Below are 23,565 nucleotides of genomic sequence, written 5' to 3'. Positions count from 1 at the left end.
CATGCACAACCTTGGGAGCAGTTGTTTCCGCAGCAGTGTCATGTTGTGACGCCAGTTTTAGTAATCACAAATCAGTCAGTCAATCACTATGGCAGTCACTGCAAAGCTTCAAGGTTTCCCCAGGCAAATGGGTAAGTCGTCAGTGCCCTCAAGCCAGCTCTCAAGCTTTCAGTCCCCAGTAGGAGGGAGGTTGAGCCTCTTATATAGTAAAACCTTGACTTATGAGTGAACCAACATAAGAGTTTTCTGAGAAACAAGTAGGTGCACAAGCGATTTTTTGCTTTAAGAAGTGAGCTGAGATTTGAGCTACGAGCCAGCGAGCCTGGGAAATTCCGCTATTGCCAGCTAGCTCACCGAGCTGCCCAAGCCACATGCTCTCATTCAGTTCACGTGGTTACCTTGCCATGCAAGCATCTTTTAGCATTTCTCACTTTGTTTTTGCACTTTGTCCCTGTTTTTTGGAACATTTCTTAGTTTTCAACGAGGAATTGCCAACGGAAGAATTAAAGGAGCTGCAGCAGCAGGAGCATACGAAGGCTTTGTGGGTTTTGGAGGAGGAGGAGTCAGTGATTGGAGGAGGTTCCTACAAGTAAGATTAAGGAAGTGTTGGCAGTGTGAGAGAAAATTAGTGTTTACTGAAAAGAAGCACCCAGAAAAAGTTGCAACAGGTCGTGCGTCAGAGCTGTTTAACGATTCTTGCCTAGCTCATTTTCGAGCAATTTTGAAAGAGAGGAAGAAACAAACCTCCTTGGACAGGTTTTTAATGAAATGCCCTGCACATGAAAGCGAGGAAAGTGTGGCAAAAAGGCAAAAATCAGCGAAGAAGATTAAGTGAAGTGAAAAGAAAGCAACCATTAAGCGATAAAGTGTAGCTTAGTGCATAAGTTAGCGATAGAGCACAACATGAAAAACCTCCTCCACCAATCTCCCCTGCCAATCTCTTGCCTCCCACAACCACCTCCCTCCATACCCACTGAGACACTCACGAGCCCACTCCTCTCGCTGCTGCACTTCCACCAGTGTCTTCGTGTTATCTTCAAGGTAAAGTACACTTATTAATACTAGTTTATTTCTTTACAGTCACTTTTATTATGTATTATTTTTGTATATATTACTTGTTATAAAGTACATTTTTATTATATAAAAATATGTAACAAAAAAAATTTATGCGTTTTTTCGGGCCTGGAACAGATTCATAGCATTTCCATTTATTTTTAAAAAATGGTGGAATTTGATTTGGTCTACGAGCAAATTAAACTCTTAGGTCAAGGTACCACTGTATTTGGTTTGGCAGGACCTGGAGGCAGATCTCTGGGTGGTGAAGGTACTGAAGGAGAGATACAGCATTCCCTTCCTTTCCCAGCCTCCTCTAGATAGTTCTCATTTGGAGTTTCCCTCCTATCTCCACAACAAGGTGAAGTTCAAGATCCTGTGAGAGCAATGAGACTCTCTTTTGTTAATAGGAACTGTGGAAATAGTCTTGGACTCATTGCCAAGATTCCACAATTGCCTGTTTCTGGCACCAAAACCTTTGGAAGGACGGAGACCAGTACTTGGACCATTTCATTTGCTGGACTCCATTCACCATGGAGTCTGCCAGCTCAGTTTTAGCGTCAATTCAGTAAGGAGATTGGATGGTATCAGTGAACATGATGGATGCATATTTCCATGTACTGATTCATCCAAATTCAAGGAAATATCTGTGGTTTGTTTTTCAGGCCAAGGTGTACCAATTTTGGGCAATGTGGTTCGGTCTGAGCTCAACTCCTCAAGTTTTTACAAGAGTCTTATTGTAGTTGGGAAAGTGGGCTCACCTGTAAGGCATTCGGATACTTCTCTACCTGGAAGATTGGTTGATTCTGGTGTCCAATTTTGAGGGGAGCCTGAGGGCAAGATATACAGGCAGTCCTCGGTTATCGGCAGGGTTCTGTTCTGGGGGTGTGATGGTAACTGAAAATCGCCACTAACCGAAAATCAGAGATTTCCAGTGGTTTTTCGGCGATTTTTGGGGCTTATCGGCGCTGAAAAGGGCCGATTTTCGGTTATCGGCGCCATTGTTAGGTATGTAAGGGTGCCAGCACCCAACTGTCGGCGCCGATAAGCAGAAATCGGCGATGTTCGGCGCTGAAAATTGCCGATATTCTTCCCTAGACAAGTGCCTTAAAACCGAATCGCCATTAACTGAGCCCGCCATTAACCAGGGACTGCCTGTACTCTTTTATTAAAGTTGACAAGTGACCTCGCTTGGCAACAGTACCACCAGATGGATGCTAATCATTAGGTAAGTAGCATCCTATTCCTGGTGGAATTTTATGGTTTTCTTGGGGATTATTAGTTTTGTCCTTGTACCTTTTTCCACTCCCTTGGTTCAGTGCAGGAATTAGCTATCACAATAGAGAGGTAAGATTCATTTGAAAAATAGAACTTTTTATAATAAAGAATTAAAGAGAACAGATGAAAAGTAAAGGGGGGGAGAGCTGTAACTCCCCCCTTCCTGGACATTTGTCATAAAATATAGGTCTGTATCTGTAAAATCAATGAAAATTTTCTGATTCTTAGTTAAATTTGTCACAACATGTCTGTAAGATGCATTTATATCTAAAACAATTAATTAAATTTTTCATTTCATATCAGTAACTTACCAAGTACTGTAATTACATAGCTATAGTTTCAACTCGCACGGCAGCCTTTATTTAAAAAATCACAGTAGCACTTCAATAGTTTAGTATAGATGGCAATCCCCACCCATGCATGGGAGGACTGGAAACGACTTAGCAGAAAACCTCATTCTGTTTCTGCTGGCTCTTGAGTGACGTCGGGGGTTTGCTGCAGCTTTTGTTTACTGATTTTTGGTCGTATGGCTGCATTTTGATAAAGTGTTATCGGTTATTTTGAGTAGCCTTCAAGTTTTGATAGCTTTCAGGATCAGTTTTCGAGTTTTTGTGGTTTTTTGTTTGATTCAAGTTCATCTAGTTTTTGCTACTGTACCAAAGGTTGCAAACAAATTGATCAAATCTTCATATGACCCTTGTAGTAAGGAGACATAATTTACAGTAAGTACTGTATAGGGTAAGTAATGTAGTAAGGAGGAACTGGTGCTAAATGTAATGATTGCCTGAGCACCTGACGCCCCACTCCCAAGCACCCGGCACCAAGTGAGCTTAAGTGGAGGATACTTAAATCTCATCTAGAGAAGTTAGTGATAGGAAGAAGAATGTGGCCTCTAGCATAGAGAAGTGTGCTTCTCTTAGCTAAGCCTAGGTTAGAAGATAACCCTGCTATTCCTTCTTCTCACCTTCCTGCTTTTTCTCCTGCTACTAGCCCTCCTACTTTTAATCCACCTACTCCCGTGCCTGGCTCCACTGCTTCCAACCCTTGCCATTGCCAGTCTCAAGTCTAGGTTTAACAAGATTTTAAGCCATTAGTGAATAAAGTGAAGTGGAGGAGGTGGCTACTTGTCCCTTCAGTTCTCCTAGACCAAGGTCACTGTCATACTCCCCTAAACCTGGGAGAAGACATACCGAAAGTCCAATGGAAGCCGATGGAGTTGGCCCATGGGTAGCTGCCCCCTCAGTTGAACCTGTTTCTCATTCCCAGGTATCGGCAGACAGCCACTGGAAAGATGTTGTTGCATCCTTGTCCCTTTAGTACTTAGGTTCCAAGAAGACGGGTTGGTAATTCACGTACTTTATTCTGGTATATCAATTACAAGCAAGCAGACCCATGCTTCTGCTGGCGTCCCAGTTCGTGGATGGCAGGAGATTCCTAACAACAACTCCCCAAAGGTTCAACACAGTAGAATGAGAGAGTAGTGTTTCTCAATACATTACACTCCTCCCCCCTTAGGTTAACACAAAAGAAATTAAATTTGTTCAATGAGTCTCCTAGGTTTTTTACTTACTCTGGTAGATTTTCTTACAATGGCACCAGTATCACAATTAATGTTCTCTGATCCTACTACGTCTACATTGGGATTACAATTCCTACTTGAGTTCTGAATAGGGTTATTTGTTTCTTGTAATCCTTGTACAGTATGGGGAGAAGAAACTACAGGAAAATAAGGAATCATTGTATCTTTTAATAGTGATGGTTCATCAGTTACTCTAGTATTATACATTTTTCTCTCAAATAACTGTGATAGGTGACGCTTCCAAGTCAAAATACCATTAACATCTACAGAAACTAAATAATTCCTTTCACCCAGAACTTTGATAATCTTAGCTTCTACCCATTCTGGTCCTTTACCAAAATTCCTGGCATATACTGCATCACCAACTCTGAACTTAGACTCATGAACGTAAAACTCATCTCTTTGTTTAGGCATTATAACATCTAGTGGACCCTTAAATTTCCTTCCAAATAATAATTCAGCTGGGGAGCAGCCAGTAGAAGACTGTACTGTACGTCTATAGGTATACAAAAATTTTGCCATTCTGGTTTTTACAGGCAATTTACAATCAAACTTTTTTAAAATTAGTTTTGAATATTCGGACAGCCCGTTCTGCAAGCCCATTTGTACTTGGATTATATGGTGCTCTGAACAATGTCTAACACCATTTTTCTGAAAGAAATTCTGAGTCTCCTAGACATAAAACAAGTTGCATTATCAGATACAATTGTGTCAGTAATACCATAATTAGCAAAACATGACCTTAAACATTGTATGGTATCCTCTGAAGTTACATTCTTGCAAGCATAGACATCAATAAATTTAGAAAAGGAATCAATAATAATTAAATATTGCATGTTGTCAATGGGTCCACAATAATCTACATGCAAGCGGGACCAAGGTCTAACTACTGACGGCCAAGATAAAGGTGAAATGGCCTTATGTTTGAGATTCGTTATACATAACGCACAGTTAGAAGTTATTTGTTCTAAATCTTGGTCCATGTTGGGCCAATATACAAAAGACCTTGCTTCAGCTTTCATGGCAACAATACCCTTGTGGCCCTCATGAAGCATTTCCATAACACGCTTTCTCAACATTTCAGGAACCAAAATACGATTCCTATACAGTAATACATTTTCATGCAAAGAAAGATCGTTTCTCAATTTATAGAAAGGTAACATACAATTTTCCATCACATTTTCCTTAGGGAACCCCTCCCTTACATAATCTCTTACTCTGCATAAAACAGTGTCTCTTTCTATACATTCTTTTACCATTGTAACATCAAAAGAATTCTTATCCAAAATATTAATCAAATTTACATATTCTCCTGGTACATGAAAATCAGCATCATCTCTACACAATGGTAGCCTACTAAGAGCATCTGCCACTGTATTATGCACTCCTTAATGTGCTCAATTTTAAAATCAAAACCTGATAGAAATAAAGCCCACCTTTGAATACGAGCATTAGATAATTGTGGAATACTCTTACTAGGGTTAAATAGATGAGTCAAGGGTTTATGGTCCGTCCTGATAACGAACTTCCTACCCAAAAGGAAATCAGAAAACTTCTTGACTCAAAAAATAATGGATAAAGCCTCTCTATCAATTTGAGAATAATTACACTCAGCATTAGCCAATTTTCTACTTTTTGAAAGAAATGGTAGAAATTCTACCCTTATATTCTTGCTTAAGAACAGCTCCCACTCCTACAGGGCTAGCATCAACTTCTAAAATCATGGTAGTACTGGGGTTAAAATTATCAAAATATCAGCTCTACCCAAAGCTTCCTTAATACTCTGAAAAGCTTCTTCATGAACTGCTGACCAATGAAACTCCACATTCTTTTGGGTCAAATTATATAAAGGACATAAAATAGAGCTGAACTGAGGTACAAACCTATTGTAATAAGTGCATAATCCCAAAACTGATTTTAAAGACTGAACAGACTGAGGGGGTTGGAGCTTCCAAAATTGCCTCTATTTTCTTTGGGTCAGGTTTAATTCCATCACAACTTAAAATGTACCCTAAATAAGGTACTTCCTAGAACCAATAATACATTTATCTTTATTCAATTTAACATTTCTCTGTTGCAAAATTGATAAAACCTTACATAAACTCCTGTCATGTTCCTCTTTGGTAGCTCCGACAATCAATATGTCATCTAAAAATACATGAACACCGTCAATATTTGCCAATAATTCAGAGATAAACCTCTGAAATATACCTGGTGCTGATGACAACCCAAAAGGCAATCTGTGGAACTTATATTAATCCCAAATGAGTATTCATAATTAAATATTGCTGAGAATTTTCACTCACAGATACCTGTAAATATGCATTTTGCAAATCCACTTTTGAAATATATTGACAAGAACCTACATTTGCCAAAATATCAACTCAATCCCACTAATGGGTAAGGTATTAACACTGGTTTGGGTATTGAGATACTTAAAATCTAACAAATCATTATTTCACCATTAGGTTTCATTACAGGAACAATCCCGGACTGGCCCGAGAACCTCCAGCATGCTCGACCTTGCTCACTATATTTTTACTTTCAGGCAGTTCTTTCAAACTATTCCCATTTTACATTTATAATGATAAGGAACAGATCTGGTTTTGAAAATACCCTTCTCTTCTGGATTTTCTTTTAATATTAATTGACATTCATAATTTTTGAAATGGATAAAATGGATAAGACACCACCTGATAACTCATTGAACATTTTTTACACAATCAAGCTTAGGACGGAGATGCACTACTTGCTGGTAAGAAGAGGACCCAAATTTATCATCACTCACATTATCAATTTGTAAAGGATGAGTATTTCAAAAACTTCATCAAAGACCTGCCTGCATAAATTTAAATCATTATCTACAACAAAAAAACTTTTGTCCCTGACACCATTTGGCCGAAAACAAAGATGGAGGATTATTTCAAGCATACAAATCATTTCCGCTTTATCATAATTAAACGTTTCCTTGTTTCAGCGGTGTTAAATTCAATTTTTGACAAATGAGGAAATTGGATACCAGTCAGAATTATTTAGGAAATTAGAAGAAAATTGTTTAACCAAAATGTCTCTATTTGTTTTCATAATCATGTCAAAATCAATAGAGATAAATTAACATCAAAAAGTTTCAATAAACACAAGAACCTAATCGCTCTTTTCATTCCCTAGCCTGTTCCAGAATCAGACTCCTAACGGGTGCCGGGGTCATGGAGAACCGCATTAACCTTCAAAGATTTATTTCTAGACTTTCTGTTGGAGCAGGCAGTGTCACTCAGCAGATTTCCTTTCACCTGGAATAACATTTAGTTCCTAAGGTAAAATCATTTAGTTGACGAGACTTAGAGATAGATATAGTAAGAATCAGGAAGATAAGTTGAAGGTGCAGTCCGAGTCAGGTGTCATTAAGGTTGCGGCTCCTTTGTTGGATCCAACAGTGGTTCTTTTTTCCCATTCCCGCTCTCTGCAACAAAAAGGTTGCGAAATCAGAGGATGATTCAATTTTCTATTCCTAGATTTTCTCTGTGGATAGGTTGGACTGTATCCCCTCTTCTTCCAAGTTTCTTCTTCCCCATTTGGACAAACCTTCGTCCCTTGTTGTCAGAGTCCAATTTTGATCAATTGCTTTGCAGAGTATAATGCTGATCTGTTGGGACTCTCTAAAGGCTACAGATCTTTGTTAGAAATTGTTTTAATATTGGGTTTTCCAACATTTTTTATAATGTCTTGAAAAATCTTCCTGAATTTACAAATGATGCTTTACAGGGGATTATCAGGGGAATGAATCGGTCTATTTTCTTTCCTTAAAATCTATGACTTTGATCCACGGACATCTCTTCACTCCTTATGGTTTCAAATCTTCTTCTTTGGGTTTTCTCAACCTTCCGTTTGATCATTCTTCGTAAGAATTTGGGATTTCTCTGGGGGTGATGGAAGCTTTCTGAAGCCTAACGGACTTGCCTTAAACAATCTTCCACAAATCATATGTTCTCTCGTCTTCTTCCCTGTTGTGCATCATCTAGATGGACAGTCAATGTTTTCTCCTAGTCTCAACAATCACCCAGTAGCTAAATTTTAGGGTAACCTAACCCCACAATAGTTTGTTGCACCTGCAGTTTCCCAGGTAAACTCCTGGCTCCGGTCCGTCAATGGTGTGCTCTTGAAACTAAAGTGACATCAATTCGGCAGGGTCTCCGTGGTTTCCCCTGTGGCTTGTTCTTCTCTCTTCCTCCTACTGTGCCTTCCTTCTCTACCTGGACCAACAGGTGTCTCTGTTCTCCCAGGACCAGGAGAGGGTTTTTGTAGGTTCGGGTTGCATGAGGGTCAACATGAGCTTTTCCCACCTTGTTCTTCTTCCGCAAATAGCGGAGGTCTGATGCGGCGATTCCTCATCAGGGCTTCTGTTATTCAGCCTAGTTCTGAAGGTTGCTTCGTCCTCCGACACGCTTCTCCGTTTTCTGAGGCTGGTTAGCTCCCAGGTGTGGACTCTGGCCCTCTTAAGCGTAGCTCCACCGTTGGGAGAGTGCGGGTTTTGCGCAACCTCTTCCTCCCGCAACATTGCGTTGATTCCCCCCCGGTGTGCGTTTGCGTGGATCAGGTATTTCTCTGCAGAAACTGATCCAGTGTTTTCTAATGATCAGCCTGTCTCTGTTCCTGTCTCGACTAAGGTCGGATCTTTCTGATAAGGATTTCTCTTGCGTGGAAGAGGATCCGTCTCCGCCCCTTTCTGTTCTCCTTCAGCGAACAGCCCTTCTCCAAGCGGATGGTGGACTTCATTCATGCTTTTTTGGGTTTGCACAGTCAGCTGGATGCTCTCATGAACCTTTCAACCTAATCAGGCTGTTAAGAGTCACTGTTTCACCTTCGTCCAGTCCTGGCTCATGCACCAAAGAATCTAGTTTGTCTGGCGTCTCGAGCAGGCATTGAGGGGCTTCGGTAGGTTAGCGTCTTCCCGAGTTGGGGTGTTGGCAGGATTCTCTTGTCCTTCGCGTAGGAGCTTTTTACTCTTCGTAACCCTTCTGCGGGTGTTAGGGTACCTCTTAATGAATCAGTGGAAGCTCTTCTATCTAGGGTCCCTTCTTCGAATCGTTTGGTTTCCGTCACGCGAGAGAAACGGATATTTTGTAACTCACTTCTAGTACTCAGTCAGAGGCTCTATCCCATTCGATGTGGATGTTATCTGGTTTAATGGGGTTCCTTAAACAGGTCTTTATTCTCCCTCGGACCCAGTTTTGTTCATCAATCTCATCACTACCGGTGTCAACATCTGGACTGGCCTTCAGGCAAATTATCGTACTTGTTATGTACGACCTTACATATACTAAAAAAGGAGGGATTTCTTTCTGAACCATCTAGCATGGCTTATCCAGATATTCACAAAAGGGCTCTGTTGAGAGCACCATTTTTATGTTTAGCAACAGTCTTTTCAGGGAGGAAGATGTAGCTTCGATGGTAAATTTCGTTCCTCTTCTTCAGCTGTCGAGTCACAGCAAGCCATGATTTCACAGCACAGTCCTCAAGATCTCCAGAGGTTCCAGGATGACATCTCTCTTCCAAGCGGACCCAGCCAAATCACCAACCAGGTCCCTAAGAAAGTCCGTTTCTCATCCAAGACTTCTTCCTGCTGATCATCAGACTCTGGCTTTTTCTTAAGAATCTGTTTCCTGAGACTTTTCAACACTTCCTCTCTCTGCACCTTAGGAGGTCAAATTCCATTCTGGGAATCCTGGAAGGAGTATTGTCAGAGTTGGGTAGTGGAGGTGTTTTAGGAAGGGTAATAGAGTCCCTAATTCGATCTATGGCAACCCTGTATCCAGCTCACCGGTTCATCTTCCCAGTTATTCCCTTCCTCCATCAGGGGAATAGCAGTCAGCAGCAGCTCCGAGCTTGACTGGGAAAATCGGCATTAGAACCTGAGCCTGTTTCTTCCCCAGGTTTTTACAGTCGGATTTTTTGGCTCCGATTCGGGAGGATCTTGAGGTCATAGATCTTTCTCAACTTTTCATTATCTCCCCGGTTTCATATGGAAACTTCAAACGGTGCATCGGTCCGGAGAGACACTGGATGATTTCAGTGGACCTCAAGGGAATGATATCAAAAAGTTCTGGTCCATCCGAAATCTAAATAAGTTCCTAACAATTCTCGGGTCCAACTGGAACATTTCAGTTCAGAGTCCTCTGCTCCAGTCTGACCACAGCACCTCAAGTCTTTCCCGAGGGTGATGTCTCTATTTCAGAGATAATGCATCGTGACTCCTTTCAGGATGAGGCTCCCTTTGATACCAGGCTTCATTTTTAGTTCAAGCCTGGGAAGAGTGAAGTTTTGCAGGCGTTTGGGGACTTCTTACTGAATTTGTGTCAAAAGTTGGGAATCCCTTCAACTGTCTCCTCCTCCTTTGATTTTGTTTCAGACAAAAACGCACTGCCTAACTTCAAACGCTGCGTTTTGAGGGCTTTCCCGACGGAGGAACGAGTTTTGGCAATGCTGAGCCAACAGGTCATTCAGATCGAACAGAGCGCAACCTGTTCCTATGGAAGAGCTTACTGGGCAGATTGTTTCTCTCCCAATTCCAGGGTCTCGTCTTGGGCGTCAACAGGCATGTCTCAGGAATCGGGGACTTTCGGGAAGAGAACGCGTCAAGTCTGGGACCCTTCTTGCCTGGGATCTTGGGTGGTGGTCAGAAGAATATCATCTGACCATCGGTGGTAATTCACTCCCCATTCCAGATTTCCATCTGTACACAGATTGTCTTGGATCAGGGTTGGGGAGCAACCCTGAGTGTCAGGCCAGAGCCTTTGGACTCTGGATCGGAGGAGTCCATCAACCACGAGAACTACAAGCAGAAGAGGCTCTCGTTGCTTCAGCGATCAGTTAAGCAACAGGGTCTGGTCAGCTTGGATGTGACCGCCTGTGTCATACCCAAGAAGGAGGGGGACAAAATCACAAACTTTGAATCAAGGGTGTTTAGAGAATCTCCGCTGGTGCGATGCACAGGCACTACTCTCGTTCCTCAATTCTCACTCTCGGGAAACTCACTGGTTTTGGCGGACGCCCTAAGCCGGTCTGGAAGACCTTCTAGGGGAATGGACGTTGCAGTGCAGGAGGAGGGACAACTGGTCTGTTGAAGAAATGGCCAGCAACCCCTAGACCTGTTCCATTGTGACTAAATTCAGTATACTTTCCCCAGTAGAAGATCCCATGTCGTCTCCGACGGACGCCATGTTGCATTCTTGGAACGACATGCAAAGTCTGCATTCCTTCCGTTCGAATGATTCATGCAAGTGTTAAGGAAGGAATCAGTCTCCTGCAACACCGATTTGACGTTGATTTTGTTTTCTGGCCTCAAAGACCTTGGTTCTCAGGCCTCTTCAGTTCTTTTTGTTGGAGAACTGGCAGAGAGGAAAGATCTTGAAGACAATTGAGAATTCCATCACTTATATAAAGAGGATCTGTGGTGGTGACTATCCAGCGAGCAGCACGTCATGGATCTCCCAGTGGCTTCTGAACCCCAACTGTGTTTCTGTCTGAGAAGATCATCAACATATCAGGCCAAGTGGGCAGTTTATCACTAGTTGGTGCCGGAACCAAGGTCATCGGAGAGACCAACAGGTGATAGCTGGACTTTCTTCTTTTTCTGAAAAGAAAAGATTTGGCGGCTATCTTTACGCTCGCCAATTCTACAGATCAATGCTTAGTTTGTTCCGTTTCCATCTCCCAAATTGGCGACCAGTAGAATACTACTTGTCTCTTTCAGCCTTTTAAGATAGAGAGTTCTTCTTTGAGCCTATCGCTTTAGCAACATTTTGATTCTCACAAGTTTTGTTGCAGGGTTAGAAAATGTTTAAGACAGTTACCTGCTCTGTTGGTATTATTTCAACTCCTCTGCCACAGGAATGGACCCTTCATCAGGAGGTTTGCCAAGATGTTTGGAACTGTATCTTTCTCAGGGAAAGATATTTTGTGGATATTTTCACGACCTCAAGAACAGCGAATCGGCTCCCTCTTTAAAGCTCATCTGTACTCGCCCTGGGAAGATTGCGATAGTTGCTCTTCCCTGGGATTGACCGGAAGGGATGCTTTAAGGCTTATTTATCACGTTCTAAAAAGATGTTGGGAGAAGTCATTTGTTTCTCCCAGACGGGGACCTTCACACTCATCCCACGAATGCTATTAGTTTTTTCCTAAGAGAGGTAATGAACCACTGGTTCTCGGAATTTTCTCTCTGGTTGGTACCATCGAACTCCTCTGAGGACCCTTCCTATTAGAGCAGACCTGCTTTCTCAAAACCCACTTCACGAGATATCTTTGAATCTCCCGCTCTGAAATCAGTACTGCTTTCAGACCTTCTACCTTGGTCAATTCTCGCGGATAAGGGTTTTTCTGGCCAGGTGTGGGCCATCGCTAATTCAAAGTTCTTCATCTAAAGGGTATGATCTGGGGTGGGGAGAGTGAGCAACCTTAACAGCATAAGATAGAAAGAAGGGTTTTGTCAGTCTTTCTTTATCACTGAGGATAGGTATAACCAGGTGGTTTTCAGGATTTTCAACCTTTACTTAGCAGAAAAACTTGATATAGCAGTTCCGACTACATTCAACTGTATCCTCCGCATGCTTTCGAGGTATTCAGCACAGGGAGACTTAGCTTTGTCTGACAATAAGGACCAATAGCCATCTTGGGAGGTCTTTCTCCGCTAAGACGTCCAAGATTCCACATGGGAGTTAATTCCCTTCTTCCGTTGGAACTTTTCCTTGAATACCACATTTTGATGTTTAGTCCTTTTGACAGTACCATGACTCTGCATCTCTTAAGGATGTTACTCTCTCCTTCCAGGCATCCCCACCTGTTAAGAGACTGACCAGGTGAGGTTTGTTGTTGTTTTTATGCAGAATTCAGACGACAATGCTGTCTATTCTTTAAGCCCTAAGTTCTTGGTCTGAGAATGAACCCACCTCTTCTAACCCTTGTTAACACTTTGAAATTAAGGTTTCAGCAGACCTTATTGGACAGGAACCTGAGGAGTTCTATGTAAAACTAGAGCTTGTAATACTACCTGAACACCTGAACACAGGACCCTCCTGGTCCCTTGAATATTTTAATGAATAACGGTGTTCTGTGAGGTTCTCGGCCAGTTAAACCTACTTGCAGAAGAATGCAACGGCATTCTTCATAACTCATTTGTTAGGATTTTCCTCTAGTTGTAACGCTGACGACTCCCCACTTCAGTTGTTGAGTTGGGGATCAGTTCGAGGTGGTAGGTAACAGTTGCTAATTCCATGGTGTTCAAGAAAATATTAGTTTTACTCAGTGACATTCTTAGTTTTCAAATCATTTTGAAATATACTCAATTCGGTGTTTGCCTCAATATCATCCAATCTCGATGTTTGGGAAGGTATTAACACTGGTATAGGCTTGGATACTTAAAATTGCACAAATGCTTCACCAACCTTGGTTTCATTACAGGAACAATAGGACTCCTAATCTCCAGCATTTAATTTGTCACTATATTTGTTGGGTTCCAGTTCTTTCAAACTCTTCTCAATTTTACATTTATAATGATAAGGTGTTGGTTTAAAATGGTTAGTAATGCTCTTTTTCCTTTAACATTAATTGACATTCATAATTTGTAATGGTGATCCTTCCACCACCTTGATACAGATCATTTTTACAAATCAAGCTTAGGCCTAGATGCACTACTTCGCTGGGGTCTCTATAAGAGGACCTTTAAATTTATCAGACTAGATTGTCAATTTGTAACCACTGGTAGTCAGCTTCTTCATCAGAAGACCTGGAACCAAAATAATTATTACAACAAAAAACTTTTGTCCCTACCATTTGGCTTTCATCTACCCCCTTTCACCAACACCTGCATATTCAGCTTTATCATAATTATAAATCTTGTTGGTAAGTCTTAAACAAAATGATATTTTGCCGATAAAATAAAGTTTGTTCCACTGCCAGTGTCTAATTCAAATTCTAGGGAAACCCATTTAACCTTAAAATTTCCCTCCTTCCCCTCATAATCATGGCAAAAATCAATGAATTCACATTAACATCAAAATGGTTCAATAAATCATAAGAATCATGGAAATTTTCATTAATGGAATATGCTAACTACCTGACTCGTCTACATCATGCACTGTATTAACATTCCTAGATTTATTTCTGCCTTTCTATTGAACACACTGTATATATGGCCTTCTTGCCACAGGAATAACAAACTTTATTTTCTTAAAATACAATTATTAGCTAAATGGTTATCACGTCCACAATGAATGCATTTACTTTGAGCTTTACCATAATCACTTTTACCTCTCCTTTTAGAGTCTGCACTAGAATTAGGCCTAGGCCTTACCTTATGCCTAACCTTGTTAACAGTACCTGATGGCCTATTATCTGTAAAAGAACTTGAAATAGGATTACATTCAGTAACATAGGCAGTTTCTAAATTGGTAACCTTGTCAAGTAATTCACGAGAGGAGATGGATTTAAACTCAAAGGGATCAGCTAATAAAACCTTAAAATAAACTTCATTATCAATACCAACCAATAATTGTTCCTTCAACCTTCGGTCAAAATCACTATTAAATTCACACTGTTGAGCTAACAATTTTAGTTCTGCATAATATTCCTTCACTGACTCACTACTTTTCATCTTCCTTTGTAGGAAATCACGTAATGCTCTATGATAACTTGGTTTCATTATGAAATGAGACTTTAGTTGATTTACTAGGTCATCAAATGGAACTGCAGACGGCAATTTCGGTGCTGTTAACTTACAGATCGTGGAAAAAGTCTCTACTCCAACTGAAGAAAGCAACAAAGCCCTTTTTGCTGTCGCCTCTGTTACTTCATTTACTTCACAATTCATGGAAAATAGATCCAGCCAACAAGATAATTCCAACTTATCTGGGTTAAACTCGGGAATTGCCGGTCTCCTTGTTGCTGCCATCCTTCCTGATGGGGTATGGAACTTCGGTAGTCCCCAACAATTACAGCTGAACTCAGGCTACTCAAATACTGGAGTCTGGACGTTGGCCAGGCCTAAACTGGTATGCTAGGCTAGATACGGCCAGCTGTCGTTGGTACACTAACTCTCCTTCAATATGACATACCTCTTCATACACTGGGTTCTTCCTCGTCGCCACTGTTGCATCCTCGTCCCTTTAGTACTTAGGTTCCAAGAAGACAGGTTGGTAATTCACGTACTTTATTCTGGTATATCAATTACAAGCAAGCAGACCCATGCTTCTGCTGGCGTCCCAGTTCGTGGATGGCGGGAGATTCCTAACAACAACTCCCCAAAGGTTCAACACAGTAGAATGAGAGAGTAGTGTTTCTCAATACATTACAGATGTCTTGACAGGAGATAGTGTTATGCAAGTGGAGGAGGTGGCTTCTCATCCTGCCGGTTCTCTTAGACAAAGGTCTCTGTCCTGCTCCCCTGAACCTGGGAGAAGACATGCCGAAAGTCCAAGGGAGGCCAGTGGGGTTTGCCCATGGTTGTTATGCCCCCTCAGTCGAACCTGGTGCACGTATATCCTGGGTTTTCAGACAGCTGCTGGAAAGGCGTCTTGGATGTGCACCAGTTGTCGTCCGACTCTTTAGACTCCAGCCTGGACTTGGAAGCGCTGCAATCACTTTCTAGATCGTCTCGTCCATTGAAGAGGCATGCAGGCAATGCTTGCCGCTCTTCTCTGCTGCCCAGTTAGCAGTTTAAGGAGCCGGGCGCAGTCCTCAACCTTCCTGCAGCGCATGGGACAGCCGGAGTATTTCCCTCCTGAGCATACTTCTGTTGGGCGCCAGTATTTGGCTCCCAAGCGCCCAGTGATCCCTCTCAGGCACCTGTTGCCCTCGTTCAAGCGCCCATCTCCTCATGAGTGCCCAACGCCAGCTCCGGAGCGCTCAGCACTAGTTGCCAAGCGCCTGATGCCCACTTCTGAGCGCCTGGCACCAGCTCCCAAGCTCCCATCGCCAGCTCCAGAGTGCCCAGCACTAACTCTTCATTGTCAATCTCCTGCTCGGAGCACCAGGCGCCTGTTTCGACCGTGGGTCTCCTAGCCATGCAGCTCTCCTTTAATATTTGTGGGTGAGCTCTCCTACACCTTTTTTTAGCTCTAGCTAGCCCCTGGTCTCGCCTACCTCGAGCTTCCTGATGATGAGCCATCCAGATGACAGACCAAGGCTCCCCACAATGGTGCTTTCCTCGTCATCTAGGAAGCCACCCAAGGAGATTGAAGTTTGGTTTTCTGCTAAGAGGGAGCGAGGTAAGGCTTCCTTCGTCCCTCCTCCCTCGCGCTCTTCCATAGAAATTTTCTTTCCTGCGCCACCAGGGAAGCTCCTTCCTGCTGCTTGGCATTCTCATTGGCAAAAATTATGTTTTTCGTCAGCAGAACTTGACCTCCTTGTCAAAGACCTCTTTGAGTTGCTTGAAGCTTTCAGTTCTAGGCTGGGGAGTCCTCTTGGGGAATCAGGAAGTTTCAGGACATGGTCACCAGAAGAACACAACCTTCATATCGGTGTCAGAGAGCTGAAAGCAGTTCACTTAGGGGTTCAGTGCTTCTCAACCCTAGTTCACAACAAGACTGTGGTAGCCCATTCAGACAATACCACAGCCCTAACGTACATACAGAAGCGAGGTGGCCTCACTTATTTTCTCCATGCCAGGTAGCTAGAGACCTTCTACTGTGGACAAATCAAATCGAATGAGTCTAGTAATTCGGTTTATTCAGGGCAAAGTATATTCTGGCGGATGAACTGAGCCATCGAAAGCAGGTCCTTCCCACTGAGTGGACCTTGGATCCCCTGGTCTATTGGAATCTGTGAAACTATGGGGCAAGCCGACATTGGACTTGTTTGCCACCTCAAGGAACCATCACCCTCCTCTTTTGTTCTCCAGCCCTGGACCCTCTAGCATGGGCAACAGACACCATCCTGAAAGATTGGTCCTACTCAAACTTCTACACCTTTCCGCCCTTCAATGTGGTCAGGGAAGTGCTGAACAAGTCTTGGGCTCATCAAAACATTACGATGACTCTCATAGCCCCTTTCTGGCCCATGAAAGAATTGTTCCAGGACCTGATACAGTTGTGGGTGGACTTTCTGCGACTCCTTCCCTAAAAACTGTCTGTACTCAGGCAACCTCAGTTTAAGAGATACCAAAGGGTTGTCCACTCTTGTCCTGACAGGCTTCAGACTGTACAGAAGCTTGTCAGATCGTAAGGGTTTTCAAGATGCCTCAGAGGCTATTGCAAGATGCAGGCTTCGATTTCCTAGCCGTGTCTTCCGGGCCAAGGGGTGATTTTCCGAAACTGCCATCTCAGACTCAGCATCTTTGCAGATTTCCTTCCTTATCCAAGGAGATCTAGGAATCTCTCGTCCTCCACCATCAAGGGGTATCAAGCTGTGTTTAGCTCAATGTTAAACACAGGTCCTGAACACTGAGTCATCCCAGGTCTTAGCGACCTCGTCAAGTCCTTTGGCACGTCTAAGCAAGAAGGGAAGATCCAGTCTCATGGAACCTGGACATAGTGTTGAAGTGGCTGACAGGTCCCTCTTTTGAAGCCCTTAGTTCCTCTTCTCGGAGAAACCTTACTCGAAAGACTCTCTTCCTTGTGGCCTTGGCTACTGCTAACACATCCGTGAGTTCCAAGCCATCGATAAAGGGTAGGTTTTTTCACAAGAAGATGCAGTTTGCTACTTTACCCTTGGATTTTTAGCCAAGAATGAGGACCCTTCCAAGCCCTTGCCCCATTTTTTCTCCATTAAAACCTTAACATATACCTTGGCTCTGAAAAAGAAGAGAGAGTTTTTTGTCCTGCTAGGGCTTTTAAGTTATTTACCTGAGCAGGACTGAGAAAATCAGAGGACCATCCAGTAACCTCTGGTGCTCTGTTAGAACCTGTCACGCCCTCTGACTAAGAACGCATTGTCCTTTGTCAAAGACTTAATTTCTGAGGCGCACTCTCAGATTCAGGAGGACTTTTTGCCTATTTTTAAAGAGAAAGCTCACGATGTCAGGGAAGTCCCTACCTTATTAGCTTTCAGGCACATATGTCCCTCACTTCCATTCTGCAGTCGACCTATTGAAAGTGCGAACTGATCTTCGTGTCTCACTGTTTGAAAGAAGTTGAATTGTTTGGAAACTGCAGTACCTTGGGGCCATTTTCAGTGGCAGGCATGGTATTAGGGGAGGAAGCGTAGGAATCTCTTTTTCTCCTACTGTCTCTTCACCTTGAAGTAGGGTGTCAAGTTTTAAGGAGCCATGGGGTACAATGTACCTGGAGTACCCACCAGTCTCAGTGGATGGGTTGTGGTGTTTTCAGTGTAGATGAAAGCATTGTCTGGTAGTTTTTTATATTGGTACTGCGTCCAAGCAAGGGCACTTATATATGCTTTGCTAGCCATACTTACTTTGCTAGCCATCGGTCCTATCCTTCACTGCAAAGCTCCCACTTAAGTAGAGGCCCCCCATGGCTTTACCGCCAAGCCAATACAGGCAATCCCCGGTTAACGGCGATCCAGTTTCACGGCACTTGTCTAGCGACGAAAATCTGCAATTTTCGGCGCCAATAATTGGGTACTGGCGCCGATACATACCTAACAGAGGCGCCGATAACCCAAAATCACCGAAAAAGCCTGGGGACTGCCTGTACAGGTTAAGATGAGCACCAACCAGAGGCAGTACTCACCTGCAATAGCTCTCTTACCAAGTAAGGAAACAACACGTATTGTTTGAATGCTGGCAATTTCTCTATTTCTAAATCATTACCATGCCTTAATGTTTTGGAATAGAATACAGGCAGTCCTCGGTTATCAACGGGGGATCCATTCTGACAGTGTGAAGATAAGAGAAAATCACTGATAACTGAAAATCAGAGATTTTGGCACCAATAAATGGAGAGTGGCACCTCTGTTAGGTATGTATCGGCGCCAATAAGCGGAAATCGGCGCATATCAGTGCAGATTTTTGTCGCTAGACAAGCGCCGTAAAACCAAATCGCCGATAACCGAGGCCACTGACAACCAGAGACCTGCCTGTATGTCCATGTATCCCACCCCCATTCAGTGTGAAATTCAGCTATATGATTACTTGATAAGTTACTTATATGGAAATTATATTTTCATAATAGAATTGTTTCATATATACTTATATTCCGACTCATTCAGAATAAGTTGAGCATTTCAAATCGTAAGTGTTGTCATATAGCCTAAACGATTTGAAAGGTACTAACCTAATCGTAGCCTAAGTCTTATACTAAGACACCCAGGTTACTTCACTGATATGTCATTCCAAATTTCAATTAAATCACTGCATTGCATTGTGTCTATTAATCTAAGACATAAATCAGTATGAACTTAATGTTATTTCCAATGGTGCATTCAATAGTCCTAGCTGGAATTAGGATCAGATTGGCATGAGCACAATCTCTACTTCGTAACTCTCATCCAAAGCATGCCTTAAGAAATTCTCCTTACATTTAGATATGCATATCTCCTAAAGGAATTTCCCTAAATGAACTTTAAGATGAAAAGGAATGGTTAAATGTACTTGGAGGCCCTGACAACTATGGCTGCATTCCCTTTTATTGGATCCCTACTAGTTAGAACTACACACTGCACCAAGGCTGTGACAAGACTGACTGTCACAGCTGTCGCTGACTAAACCAAGTGTTTAACTAGCCACCAGACAAACAGCTGACACCGGTAGTTAAGCACTATTACACGTATACAGTACTTACAATTAAATAATGTACACGAAACAGCCAAAACAAAGCTTTTTTACTAAATATAAACACAACAACATAATATCTTTCTTCAACCTACTGTAATATGCATTTCCACTTTACGTAAATTTAGAAAGAATACATAAAACCATACCACAACTTGCAGAAAAGTACAATCTCTCTTGTCGAATTTTCGACAACTTATCAAGTAATTACAGAATCAGAGCCCACCCTCCTCCCCTCTCATGGACATAGGGCACAAACAGAGTGAGGTTTTCTGCTAAGTCGCTTCCATTACAGTACTCCCGTTAGTGGGCGGGGCTTGTCACCTACACTAAACTGTCGAAGTGCTACTGCAATTTGAAACAATAGCTATGTAATTACTTGGTAATATATATGAAACCTAATTTTATTATGAAAATATCATTTTAAAAGGTAGTGCACAAGAGGAGATGATTTGTACAGTACATCATATACAGTTTGCAGACATATCCAATCTGATGTACATTTGGTTGTCTACTCAAATCATAACCCAGGGCTTCTGTGTCTCAGAGTTATTCCCTTACTTGTGTGTGGTAAATGTTTGGTAAACGTTGATTCTTCCTGTTCTGGGTTCTTAAACATAACTGACCTTTCATTCATACTTGAACTTCCTTTTGCTCTGTGAACTTGAACTTTCTTTTGCTCTGTGTTTGCATTTATATATTTATATTTTTCTATGAATGCATCAGTTCATGATTATACTGTACACATTTATTTTTTTGTAATTTTTCTCTAACAGAAGGATATTAAAATGTATCAGGTTCACTTGAGGTCATGTCTGTTATTCTGTGGGAATATGAACTCATTATATAGAAGTTTATTACAGATAAAAAAAATGTGAAATCTTAACCATAACTTAAAGGAATTGATGAAATCTTATTATGTGATATAAAGGAGAGGAAGCATTTATTATCTGATGAGAGGTAGCATATTCTAGTAGTCCATTTGTGAAAGCTAATGTCATTTGTTTGTATTATTGTGAATTTTATGATATAACTAAAAGAGACATACAGAATTTATTTTGTTTTTGCAGCCCTTGTCAAAACTTGTGTGATGTTGAAAGTGATTATTGTATTGAGTGTTAACAAGATTATGTACTGTTAATACAGCATTGCCTTTAATTGTTCTCTTCCATTATTTATTTATTATTTTTTTTGTAGCATGGCCAAAATTAAGTACAGTAATTGTTCTTGCAGGTTTGTCAGAGATGGTATACTTGTTGCCAAGGAGTTGTGGAAAAGAGGAAATCTCGTTTCTTCTCTGCACTGAGAATGGGATGCGTTGAGTGGTTCAGTCCTGCCTATCCCAGCCATGTCATCCCAATAAGCAGGCGATATTCACACTCCGCTTGTGTGTTTGATTCATCTATGTATGTTTTTGGTGGGTGTACTGCCACCAACACAACTTTTAATGACCTATGGCGTTTTGATTTAGGAATGCATGAATGGACTAGACTTTTAACTACAGGAACTTATCCATCACCGAAAGCCTATGCATCTATGGTCACATGGAATAATTGCCTTGTGTTGTTTGGTGGATGGACACACCCATCATTATACCCCCTACATCAGCAGTGGGTTTTGTTTAGTGAATTACATGTTTATGATATTCTTGGAAATCGCTGGACTCAGCTGTATTACCCTGGTTCCCCTCCTCCTACAGCTGGCCACTCTGCAACTGTGCATGGTAGCATGATGGTAGTGTTTGGTGGGTTGCAGAAGCATGAGGGAACTTCTGCAAGTACTAATGATGTCTTTTGCTTAGATCTTGTTAGACAGTGTTGGTTCAAACCTATTGTGTCAGAACCTATGCCTATGCCTAGACTTGGTCATTCTCAAATTAAATTAGATGATAATCATATTCTAATTCTAGCAGGGTGTGGTGGGTCAAATAGATTATACAATGACATTTGGCTTTTGACTCTTCCCGACAGCTTATATGATCGTAGTGCAAAATGGCATTGGGAACAGATATTTGTTGAAGAATCAGAGCATATGCCTTCTCAGATGTGGTATAATCCAGCTTGCAAAGTGGGAAAAAGTATAGTGGTGTTATCAACATTTGGTCTAAATGGTGCATCAGCCGGCGGAAGTATGTCTCAGCTGTGGGTGCCCGGTCCTGTAAGAAGACAACCTCCTAATGTCTGGGTTCCACCCATGCAACAGCCAGATGAACGGCGTATCTATGAGCACATTTCACGTCAGAGAGCCCCTCTTCGACATGAACCTCCACCTCCAGATCAGGGAGAGTCCAGTAGTGATGAAAATGATGATGGTGCCCAGCAAGGACAAGTTGATGGACCAGGGATCCGAGGGCGAGGTAGGCCTCGACCCTCCATTAGACCTAATGCTTCAAGTGACAGGCAGCGTAGACTTCAAGTTTTATCTCGAATGAAGGAAAGAATACAAGAACTGTCTCGTAAACAGGAAGGAGAAAGACAACAAGAAATTGAAAGAAATTCTTTAAGTGGCAGATCTACTTCACCTCGTAGTTTAGTTACACCTCATCTCTTGGATATTAGTCAAGTCATTTCTCATCATAGGGCTAGGTGGTGGCCAATTAATCACTCTCAAAGAGTGCCCTCAATTATAGGTACTCCACCTCAGCCATCATTGCTATATTCTCTGGTTCTCGGGCGAGGTCATTTAATAATGTTTGGAGGAATTCCTCATGATCCAACTGGAGGTCAGAGTCAGGAGACAGTTTCCAATACTGTAACTTTTATATCGGCACCATCTAGTTCATATTTTGCTGCATAGCTTTAACCTTTACTCTAAATACAATGATAAAGACTGTGATCTTTTGTATAGATTTTTCTCTCATCTCACTTTATGGCAAAAATTTTGGTAACTACTATGCAGAGTTCCTGTATTTGTTTTGAATCATAGTGCCGTTCTTATTTGTATTGTATTGTTAATGCAGAACTGAAACTTTTTGTTCTAATTTTGCATCAATAAATTCTGAACCTTCCATATTTACAGTGAGCCTTCCTATTATTTCTGAATAAGAAAATGCTCTCTACTCAGTAGCATTTTGTAGTTTATACATATTGGGTTGATTGGAAGCAGAAACATCATTGTGTATTCACATTGTAATAGTCATAAATACATTTTTTATGTAAAGGATAAATAAGTTTGAACAGTTCTTGTTGTATTCTGGTACTTTTGTTTATACTGACAGTTTAAAGTATGAGGTACTGTGCATAACAGTGCTGTATTGTTATTTTTATCATTGTAACAGTACTATAAATTTTGAGTCTAGTAGTTGTGTCTGCTTCTGATTGCCAAGTCCTTCATGTTTCAACCAATAATTGTAGGTTGTATCACAAGAGAAGCATATGTACCAAACTGTGTATCATTAATTTTGTGACATTTTAAATGTTTATGTGAATAGGTTAACATAAATGGTATACTCTTGAATGTTTTTTTACATTTAATTGAAGCATTTAAACATTTTTCTTATTAGAACAAAGTTCAAAAACTCCTACTACATGAGAAAGAAGGTAGGGTACAGTAAAATTCTGTGTTAATAGGTATTAGTGTATTTTGTCATTGGAAAATTCAAATGTAGTGCTGCCATTATCAAGAATTGCAAAATCTTCCAGCCCTCTGTTTAACTAGCTGATTCGTAGAAGATTGTGTGACCTTATATCCACCATTTGCCCACACAAGAGCATTGTAAACAAGGTTATACACAATCCAGTCACTCACAGCATATTTTGATCTTGGGTTTTATCAAGTCAGTGACTGGGTGTCTCCATTTCACTCCATTCAACCCCCACATGTTGATATGCCAGTACAAATTCATGTTGTACTCTCTCAAAATAAGTCCAGATTCATAGATGTATGTATGGATTCTGTTGATATAGATCTTAACTTTTTTTTGTTTGCTTTG

General features: G+C 41.5%; 1 protein-coding gene across 3 annotated transcripts in view; it reads left to right on the top strand.

Moving 5' to 3' along the window:
* The window catches only part of Fbxo42 (F-box protein 42), a 224,233-nt gene extending 201,143 nt beyond the window's left edge, over positions 1-23,090 (top strand). For 2 of the 3 annotated variants that reach the window (XM_067083921.1, XM_067083920.1), the window contains exon 2: positions 20,868-23,090. In XM_067083921.1, the coding sequence (XP_066940022.1) occupies positions 20,943-22,430 (1,488 nt within the window). In that variant the 5' untranslated portion in view covers positions 20,868-20,942 and the 3' untranslated portion in view covers positions 22,431-23,090. Of the gene's footprint in view, positions 1-15,075; positions 15,096-20,867 lie in introns of those variants that run through there. The other variant, XM_067083922.1, reaches the window with a different exon arrangement.
* Positions 23,091-23,565: the final 475 nt, after the last annotated feature.

This window comes from Macrobrachium rosenbergii, chromosome 41, assembly GCF_040412425.1.
Source record: "Macrobrachium rosenbergii isolate ZJJX-2024 chromosome 41, ASM4041242v1, whole genome shotgun sequence".
Classification (NCBI taxonomy): Eukaryota; Metazoa; Arthropoda; class Malacostraca; order Decapoda; family Palaemonidae; genus Macrobrachium; species Macrobrachium rosenbergii.
The sequence above is the reverse complement of the archived record's forward strand: the minus strand, read 5'-3'. Positions and strand labels throughout refer to the sequence as shown.